Below are 10,371 nucleotides of genomic sequence, written 5' to 3'. Positions count from 1 at the left end.
AAAGAAAGAGAATGCCCACTTTTCCCCTTCTCAGGGATGACTGGTACTTATCATGGGGTCACTAACATGGAGGTCCTTGGGGAAAATGAAGAGAATGGCACTCTGATGCCCTTGGACGGTCCCAAATGGAAACTGGGTTGAGGGGTGCTGGGACCCTCTCCCCACCTCCTGCGCTTCCTGTCTCTTGCAGGCCCTGAAGGCTGAGTAGCCAGCAGGATGCCCGGCCTGCTGAATCGGAGCACAGGGGCAGCTCTGCCCCTCACCGCGTCCGACGTCACCTCCTTCGTCAGTGGTTACGCCCTGGGCCTAACCGCCTCCCTCACCTATGGCAACCTGGAAGCCCAGCCCTTCCAGGGTAAGGACCTCTGTTGGGGCTGCCCCAGGGCCACCCCCTCCTCCACGCTGAATCCCTGTCCTAACATTTACTAGCTGATTGACGTTGGGCAAGTCATGTGACCTCTCTGAGTCTCAGTTTCCCCATCTGTAAGATAGGATACCGTGTCTGCCCTGCAGGCCTCAAAGCTAATAGCAAGGAGCGTTAGGATCTGAGCGGAGGAGGTCTGGGATCAGCCCCGGCCAACTGTCCCCACGCTCTTTCCGTTCCATGAGGCACACTGTCCAGTCTGCACCTTCTCCAGGGAGCCCCACGGTAGGAGACAGATCAAGATTCAGTCAAAGCCAGCAGCTCCCAGGCCTAGGCATGGCTCTGGCTCCTGTGACCTTGGGGACCCATTGTCCCCCTCCAAATCAGGGTGCTCCTCTGTGCTGTCGGACACCAGGGTTTGTGGGGCAGAGCAGATGATGTAATGCAGGAAGCAGGACGCTCTGGACTGAGGAACAACCTGGGACCATGACTCACAGTGTGGGGCAGCCAGGGTGCAGATGCACACTTGCCTGCAAGAGTCGTGTGTAAATCAAACTCCTCTCCTCCCAGTCCAGGACGGGAGCTGCAGGCAGGCTCGCCAGGAGGGTGCTGGCCAGGACTTCCCACTCATCTGCAGTGATGGGGCCTCCTGACTGCTAAACTTCCTGTCTTTGGGCACCAACCTCCAGCTCCATCTGAGGTTCTGAAACCTGCCCTGGGGGCGACACCACCCAAAGGGACCTGCAGGGCAAGTCTCTTGCCCTTAGAAATCTCCTAGGCAGTGTAGATAGCCTTGTTCCTCTGTTTAAGGAAATCTAGGAAGAGTGGCTTAAAATTGTCTCCTGCAGACCCAGGAGACTAAATAACTGAACAACTTCGAGCAGCCCTCGGGCTTCGTGTGCAGGAGCAGGTACCCCCATTTTATAGATCAAGAAACTGAGGCTCAGAGGGCAGGAAGTCAGAGTTTGTGGAGGGCTCTCCATGGGCCCAGCATTGTGCTGCTCCAGTGTTAGAGGGGAGGTTAGACAAGACCCTGGTGCTCCCAGCTTGGTCCCCAAACCATTAGCATCACCTGGAAGCTGCTTAGGAATGCAAGATCTCAGCCCCGCCCCCTCAGAACTACTGAATCCAAATCCGCATTTTAATAAGACTCCAGGTGATTCATAAGATACTAAATTTGAAAAGCACTGAGATATAAAACCGCATGGTGCATGCTATGGGGCACATAGCTTAATAAATGGTGGCTGTTTTCCAATCCTCGCAACGAGCCTGTGAGTTTGGCTTCATTATCCCCATCTTACACACCAGGCTACGAGGCTGCAAGGTCACCTGGCTGGGAAACATGGCAGGGCCTGGAGTAGAACCATAGTCTTCCTCCAAAGCCCCAGCTCTTGGTGCCACAGAGGCCAAAGTCACCATGCAGGTGTGTTTTGTTAGATCTATACAACAATTCACATAAAAATATAGGTTCTCTTCTGGAAAATCAAAAGTTCTGGCCACACCAGGCTCACATACCTACAAAGTAAGAGCTGGGCCCCAGAGCCAGGAGATCCCAGCCCCACCCTCTGCCGAGGCCTCTCGGCACCCGTTAAGTGGCAGTGAGGACCAGCCAGCCAGCAGGCCAGAGGCTCGGGTTCCTCTCCAGGAGCAGGGGCTGCAGGGGGTGTTGGGGCACCCCACCATGCTGGGCCCTGCTCTGGCAGGCCTCTTCGTGTACCCACTGGATGAGTACACCACGGTGATCGGCTTTGAGGCGGTCATTGCCGACCGCATCGTGACGGTGCAGATCAAGGACAAAGCCAAGCTGGAGAGCAGCCACTTCGATGCCTTCCAAGTCCGATCCCCAACTGTCACAGGTAAGGAGACCAGAAGGGCCATGGTGGGGCCCGGGCCTAGCCAGAGGCTGCTCGGGTTGGAACCTCAGTAGACTGCAAGGTAGCCATGGGGTGGGGGGTGGAGAGAGCACCAAACTAGTTAGGAATCCTAGCAAGAATCCTGCGCAACCTCGGGCCAGTAATGAACTTCTCTGAACCTCAGCTTCATTGTCTATAAAATAGAGGCGATTGTTCCTCTTCTCACCTTGAAAGTGTGGTGAGGATCGAAGGAGGGGAGGCAACAAAAGGGTTTTTAAGATATCTCTAAAGAACAGAATAGCCACTCATTTAAGTTCAGGGGCTGTGGAATGAGTCGAGTCAGGGTTTGCCTTCCCTATCCTGCTGCTCAAAGTGGTGTCAGCTTAGATAAGAAATTAACCTCATTTGTAAAATGGAATAAATAACTACACTCACCAGATGCTCCATCAAGGCGATGTATGCAGAGCACTTACGTCACAGGAAGAACTCAAAGCCTGGCTACCAATGCCTGCTGTTGAGGAAACTGAGGCTCAGAGAGGGAGAGTGACTGGCTCAAGGTCACACAGCATGTTAGTGGCAGAGCCAGGCCTTGGACCCAGCCATGTATCATGCAATGTAAGAGATTCTTACCATTGGCTGTATGATCCAGGTGAAGCGTGTTCACTTAATTGTTAAAATGTTCAAGAATCTTTTAATGAGCACTCACCATGTGTAAGGTGCAAAATTGCCCTGAAGTTATGATTTCTTATGGCCTGGAAGAACAGTTAGGCTATTATACGAGTAACGTTGATGGGAGATAGAACGTGGCTGTCCCGAGAGGGGTCTTGGTAATGTTAGAGGAGGGAAATCAGGGTCCAGACTGGGGACTGGGTGGTGTTCATGGAGGGTTGGATGAGTGGGTAAGACTAGCTAAGTAGGGATGAGGGAATGGCCTTCAGATAATATGAAAGAGTGTGAGCAAAAGCATGGATCCCAGAAGTGGGGGTGCTTTAACTTTGTTCTTGGATTGGGGAGTAGGGTTTGTGGGGTGGAGATGTGGCCCTCTGTTGTGGGTTTCATAGGTCCGAGTCTTCCACTCCCAGCAGGGTACAGGGGAAAGTACACAGGCCTAGAGTCAGACCCACGTGGGCTCAGATCCTGGTTCAACAAGTTGGTTATTTGCTGAGTAACTTGGGCAAGTCACACCCCATGCTGAGCCTTGGTTTTCCCATCAGCAAAATGGGGCTGCTCAAACCTGCCACCCAGCAAGCTTAGAGGGGGTCAGAGATGACATATGCACAGCCCCTGACGCCAGCCTGGCACTTAGGGAACATTCTGCAAGAGGGGGTTTCCATCGCCCCTCATTCCTGCACACCGGGAAAGGTGGCCCTGGATGAGGATTTGGAGCGGATCCTGTTCGTGGTCAACCTGGGCACAATCGCCCCCATGGAGAACGTCGCTGTCTTCATCAGCACCTCCTCGGAGCTCCCCACGCTGCCCAGCGGGGCCGTGAGGGTCCTGCTGCCTGCTGTCTGTGCCCCGACTGTACCCCAGTTCTGCAGCAAGAGCTCTGGCACCTCTAACCAACAGGCCCAGGGGTAAGGAGGCCCTGCCCAGACCCGGGTCAGAGTCTCAGGTGGGCAGCAGAGAGTGGCTTGGGTGGAGTTAGCAGGGTGTGGGGTGGGGGGGACAGGAAGTAGAAATGCGGCTTTGCCTTCCGCCCTTGCTCACTTGTAGAGGTCGTAAGAATCTCCCTGAAAATGCCGCCATATTGGTACTGGCCAGAGTTATGAAATTTGGACAGCCTGGGATCAGAATTTCCAGGGTTTATTTTTTAATTCACTCAGGAGGTATTTTCTGAGTAACCACTATGTGCTGGACACTGGGCTGGGTGTTAGGGACAGAGAAAGAATGAAACCAGCATGGTCCCTGTCCTTTGGGAACTTGGCAGAAGAGATCATTAGCCAACTAATAACACAACTAATGTGTGACTAATTGTTTATGTACTGGAATGTATAATTAATTGTGTGAAAAGTGCAATGAAGGAGAAGTTCACTGGGCTAAGAGTATAAAAGAGGGACCCAACCTGGGGGGGCCAGGCTTCTCTGGGGAGCGATGTTTCCACGGAGGACTGAAACAACGAGGAGGATGTAGGCACAGAGAGGACCATTCCCGTAGGTGAGACCAGCAGGAGCAAAGGCCCTGGGGTAGCAACTACAGGGCCCCAGAGAGAAGCCGCAACACAGGTAGCACATGATGAGGCCGCAGAGGCACAGGACACCCCGTGGCCCCAGCAAAGACTTTACATTTCTCTCAAAGCAACAAAGAGCCATTAGAAGAGTTTTCAGCGGGGTAGGGAGGGGACCATGACAGCCCCAATACCAGGACAGTTTCTCTGTACTACCCAGTGGCATAGAAGGGAAAAAGAGGTGGGTCACAGTCTGAGGCACCTACAGCTGAGATAATTTTCAATGAAAATAAGTGCTATTATATAGGGGACAGAGGGGAGCAGAGGACAGGGTGGGAGGAGGGCTATTTTAGCTAGAATGGGCAAAAATTAGGCAGTATATGTGGCCTGATCTGGATGAAGGAAGCAAACCAAGGAAAAATGCTGGAAGGAGACTATTTCGGGAGAAGAGAGTCACAAGTGCAAAGGCCCTGAGGCAGCAGCACAAAGGTTACTATGGCCATAGCAATGTGAGAGAAGAAAGGAGAGAAGTCAGAAAGGCAGTGAGGAGTCAGGTCATGTAGGGTCTTAAAGGCCAGGAAGAGGACACCTGGCACAACTGAGAAGCTGGCAGCACAGGCCAGTCTCAGACCAGGGAACACCTGCCTGTAGATTGTCTTTATAAGCATTGCTATTGGTTATGAGCCTTGTGCATTTGAGAGGCAGGTCCTAGCTGGGACATTCGGCTCGGAAGGCCCTGATGTTTCTGAGCAGGTCCTGATATGCTAATTCTCCCCATTCTAGCAGGCAGAGTTAATAGCAACACTCTTGGGAAAAGCCTGCTTCAAATCCCTGTGAACCTCAAAGTCACTCAGAGTGATGCAAGAAAAACAAGATAAACAGACGATACCAAGTGTTAGTGAGGACATGGAGAGATGGGAGCTCTTGTTCACAGCTGATGGCCGTGGGAAGCAGGACAGCCACCTGGAAAGCAATCTGGCGATCCTCGGCGTGTCCCTTGTCCCCGGGATCCCAGAGAAATTCTTTATCAAGTCCAAAGGGGACATAGACATGGATACTCATGGTGGCGTTATTTGTGGACACGGGGAGGTGGAGGCCAGAATGAATAAGTACAGTGTGATGGCTGCCCACAAGTGACACCAGGTTAGCAGCAAGGACTTTGGATTGCAGCCACCTGGACAGAGCCTAGAGGGTGCCCGTGGGGTGGGGGGAAGGAGCAGGGTTGGGGATGGGGTGGACAATCATAAAGAAAGAGGGCCTGACAGTTTGCTAAGCAGTTGCTCATGGAGTTCCCGAGGCAACTGTGTAAGTGCTGCCCCCATTTAACAGATGAGAAAACCAACACTTAGAGGAGAAATGGCCTGTCCAAGGGCGTGCAGCTCACGGAGACAGAGCAGGGATTGCAGAGGGGGTGTGACGTGGTGCCAGCTGTCTCGCCATGGAGCCAGAGAGACCTGGGCCAGGATGCCAGCTCCGCCAAGCCCTGACTGTGGGAACTTGGGCTGGTCACCTCACCTCACTGAGCCTCAGTTTCCCCATGTGGAAAGTGGAGGCCCTGATGTCTTCCCCCTGGAGTTGTAGTGAGAACAATGTGAGCGAAGGCTCTAGAGCTGCGGTCCTCAACCCCCGGCCGCAGACCAGGACCAGTCAGTGGCCTGTTAGGGCCACACAGCAGGAGGTGAGCAGCCGCCCAGCAAGCGAAGCTTCATCTGTATTTACAGCCACTCCCCATCGCTCACATCACTGCTTGAGCTCCGCCTCCTGTCAGATCAGCAGTGGCATTAGATTCTCACAGGAGTGAGAACCCTACCGCAAACTGCGCGTGCGAGGGATCTAGGTTGCCCCTCCTTAGGAGAAGCTAATGCCTGATGACCTGAGGTGGAGCTGAGGCGGTGATGCTAGCGCCGGGGAGCAGCTGCAAATGTAATTAATGTAATGCACTTGAATCATCCCCAAACCATCCCACACTCCCCTACCCCAGCCCTGGTCCATGGAAAAATTGTCTTCCATGAAACCGGTCCCTGGTGCAAAAAAGGTTGGGGATCGCTGCTCTAGAGCACCGTGCTTGGTGCCTGGCCCATCAGAGGTGCTCCTTGGAGGTAGCTGCGCCTAGCATCGGAATGCAGACACTCCTGGGGCCAGGCTGAGTGGGAAAACGCAGGTCTAGGGGCCCCCCAGCGGGCTGGGCTTCCTGGCACTCAGCATCCTCTCCTTGTCTTCCTGTGCTGGGCCGCTGCCTCTGCCCCGGCTGCCACCTTCTCCTCCTTCTGGCCCCTTCCCAGCAAAGACAGACATTGCTTTGGCACCCGGGCCCTGGACTCCTGGAGCAAGTTGTGCCTGGCCACTCTTCTGGACACCGATGTGTCCAACCCCATGGAATATGACTTCAACTTCCAGCTGGAGATCCGTGGGCCGTGTCTGCTCGCAGGTGAGAGGGAGCTGTCCAGACAGGTCCGGGGCCAAAGAAGCCCCAGGGCGGGGAGGGCTTCAGGCCAAAACTACCAGGAACGGAGAGAAAGGAGAGGCAGGGGACTGGCCCAGATGGAAGGCAAACTGAAGCACACAGAGCTTTACAGAGCCCGTTTCCCACTCTCCCAAAAGGAGGCCAGAAACGAGCCCCTCTCCGGGACGGATTTCAAGGCCATACACTGGGGAAATGTCCATGGGGAATGGCGGTCCCTGGTTCTCACCTCGTCTGCACATCAGAGGCACCCAGGAAGATTTCGAGCATCCTACAGCCTAGATCCCAACCCCAGGAGATGTTGGGGTGTTTGGATCCTGAGTGTGGAAACATTTAAAAGCTCCCCAGGTGCTTCTAATATGTGGCCAGAGTTGAGAACCATTGCTCCAAGGGTTCCCTCCCCAACCACTCAGGGTTTTAAAAGGACACTGGGATGAGGTTTCTTGTTGGCGAATGCTCTCCTAGAGCAACCTTGCGTTCCAGCGCAAGAGGCATTTGAGGAGCACCCGTCAAAAAAGTGCCCACTGATTGCATTAAGCTCTTCCTATCTGCTTGGCGACATGCTGGGTGATTTGTGTGCCCTGTGAGGGCAACTCCTCTGACCCCTACTGCATCCTGAGGTCACGGCAGGAAGGCACCATCAGACATCTTCCATCTAAGCCCACATTTTACAGATGGGGAAACTGAGGCGGCCTGTCCGTGGTCATACAGCGGGTTAGGTGCCCTGATGGGGCTGGCATGTCAGTGGTCTCCGGCCTCGGTCTCGGTATCCCCCACCGAACTCCTTTCTCCCCTGGGTCTCCTGAACCTGCCCCCCTTGCCTTTCCGTGCCACTCAGGGGTGGAGAGTCCCACCCACGAAATCCGTGCCGACGCGGCCCCATCTGCCTGCTCCGCCAAGAGCATCATCATCACCTTGGCCAACAAGCACACCTTCGACCGGCCCGTGGAGATCCTCATCCACCCCAGTGGTACGGCGCCCCACGAGGGCCCCTGGGCTGTGTGTGGGAGGGAGGAGGTGCTGATCCCATGGCAACAGAACATGTCCCACCCCACCCCACCCAGCAGCTAGCCAGGGCAAGGGGAGGGGGTGCACTTTGGAGAGGGGAGATCAACTACCCACCTCCTGGGAAACTTGGTTTTTGCTGCTGGAATCAGTGTCTCCTGCTCTGAGCTCCAGAGGCCCAGCGTCTCTTCCACCCTTCGGGGCACTTTGCCCCCAGGCCGGCTAAGCAGAGGATCTTTGAAACCCTAAGCTCAGCGAGCGCCTGGCAGCGCTGTACCCTCAAAGAGGCAACTCTTTTATAACTTCAAGAATTCACAGAACATTGGGACCTGAAAAGATCAGAGAGCCATTTAGCCCCATCTCACTCCCATTTTACAGATGGGTAAACTGAGGCCCAGAAAGAGGCAGTGAGTCACCCATGAATCCCCACACTGCTTCAGGCAGCCAGAGCTTCCACTTCCTTCTCCGGGCGGGGGGGCCGGGGGGAGGTCCCACGTCTGTGAAGATCTTGCCTCCAAACCAGGGCCCCTGACATCCCCCTCACACCCGGACAAGTGCTGAGGGTCGACCTCATCTCCGCAGAGCCCCACATGCCACACGTCCTGATGGAGAAAGGGGACATGACCCTGGGAGAGTTTGAGCGGCACTTGAGGGGAAGAATGGATTTCATTAAAGGGATGAAGAAGGACAGCAGTGCAGAGCGGAAGGTGAGGGCGACTCAAGTGGGCAGGTGATGGCGGCGTTGCCGGGGCGGCTCCGAAACCTGGTCTCCACTGAACCCGTGGGGAGACTGAGCCTGCGACGGGGAGGCCACCTGCCCAAGGTCACACAGCAAGATGGTGGCAGAGCCCAGGCAAGAAGTGTGTTCTTCGTTGGGCTGGGACACGGCAGGGCACTTCCAGATGCCCAGTCACCCTGGCTCTTTCTCCCGCCTCCTGCTGGGGCACCTTCTCCTGGCAGCTCCAAGGGGCCTAAGCCAGGCAAAATTTGCAGCTGGTGGTAGCAACGGCCTTGACCTCCCTCCTCCAGACTACCACACCTCCCAGGGGCACCCAGGACTCTTCATCAGAGTGTCTTCCCAGCTCCCCCTCTCCCTCCTGGTCCTCCCTCCTCCCACCTGCCGAACAGCCCCTTGCTCTTCCTGCCTCTGGGGTCCTTGCTTGCTAAGACATGAGGACAAGGGCAGAGTGGGGAAAGCCTGAGAAAGATCCCTTCCCTCTGCCCTGCCCCCACCCATGAAGCTACAGGACAAGGAGGCCCTGGCAGGAGGTCGGGTGGGGAATGGCAGGAGGCTGAGTGACAGCCACAGGCTGCACCCAGTGCTCTCCCTCCCCCACATGGCCCTGCACACCGGGAGTCCTGAATGCCAAGACAGGTTTAAGAATGATGGCACACCTCTTTAAATTGGCCCCGTTTTAGATGAGAAAACTGAGGTTTAACGATAGCCAGGGGGCTGGGGGAAGGGGGAGATTGCTATCTCAGGAGTTAGAGTGGGTGACAAGGAGGCTAAGGAATGAGGTTGATCATGTGGGGTCAGTTAAGCTGGATTTCACAGCCCTCCCCATTCTCTGCTGGCCTAGCTGGCCCAGGGCATGGCAAGGGGGAAGCAGAGAGCAGTGCATGCAGCCAGCTTGCTGCCTGTTTTGTTTCCATGGTTAGAGACCCCACTGGAAGCACCTCGTGCAGCAGGCAGGAGGGACGGCAAAGGGAAAGCGCAGGTGGCTCAGTGCCCATCACGGCCTCCCCATGTTAGAGACACCACTGAAATCACTTGCCCTCCTAGAGGTGCCCCTCACCCAGATGAGTCAGCTGGGAGAAGCAGCTGGAGCCAGGGTCTCAAAGTGGGGGGTGGCAATGCCGGGGGTCCCGCCGAGCTCTGAGACTTGCAGCATGTGGGCAAGGGGGTGCCCAGTGGGCCGTCCAGGCCTGGGGCTGGCTGGCCTGCCTGCCAAGCCTTAAATCAATTAGCTCTGGGACTGCAGAAGCAAATGGGAATTAATTTGCCACCTTGGGTCGGTTATGCAAATAGCCCGCATTCTCATGAGCTCCAGGGATGACAGCGATCAACACGCAGCTGCTAAGAAGTGATGAGTTTATTGTAATTGAATAACAGCAGCTTGAGGACACATCAGCGCATTCTGAGCCAGGCCACCCACCCCATCCTTCTGAGAGACAGAATAAGGTTCCTGGAGGTGGCTCCACTCACTGGCAGATGTGACCGTTGCTGCCTTGGGCTCTGTCGTCAAAAGAGCCAGGCCAGAGGGAGAGCAAGGTCCCTTGGCAGGGAGGAAGGTGGGTTGGGGGCAGCCAGAGGGTGGACATCAATCAGGATGGGCAGGTGGGACGTGCTGTCAAGAACTGAGATTTAGCAAAGAGGGGACATTACAGAGAGGGACACACCATATAGAAGAGGAAGAGATGCAGACAGAAACAGAGACTGGGGGAAAAACCCAAGAAGAGGCACACGCAGGTCAGCGGCAGACAGCAAGGCCCCCACAGATTCATTCTCTCATTAACCGTT

General features: G+C 55.2%; 1 protein-coding gene across 1 annotated transcript in view; it reads left to right on the top strand.

Annotated features, from left to right (window-relative positions):
- The first annotated feature begins 216 nt into the window (after positions 1-216).
- The window catches only part of VWA5B1 (von Willebrand factor A domain containing 5B1), a 49,956-nt gene continuing 39,801 nt past the window's right edge, over positions 217-10,371 (top strand). Inside the window, exons 1-6 of the mRNA XM_012659260.1 lie at positions 217-355; positions 2,068-2,220; positions 3,524-3,794; positions 6,667-6,812; positions 7,684-7,815; positions 8,433-8,557. Coding sequence (XP_012514714.1) covers positions 217-355; positions 2,068-2,220; positions 3,524-3,794; positions 6,667-6,812; positions 7,684-7,815; positions 8,433-8,557 — 966 coding nt within the window. The remainder of the gene's footprint in view (positions 356-2,067; positions 2,221-3,523; positions 3,795-6,666; positions 6,813-7,683; positions 7,816-8,432; positions 8,558-10,371) is intronic.

The sequence above is a fragment of the Propithecus coquereli genome, unplaced genomic scaffold (genome assembly GCF_000956105.1).
Source record: "Propithecus coquereli isolate 6110/MARCELLA unplaced genomic scaffold, Pcoq_1.0 Scaffold600, whole genome shotgun sequence".
NCBI classification, from domain to species: domain Eukaryota; kingdom Metazoa; phylum Chordata; class Mammalia; order Primates; family Indriidae; genus Propithecus; species Propithecus coquereli.
This window is presented reverse-complemented; position numbering and strand designations above follow the sequence as displayed.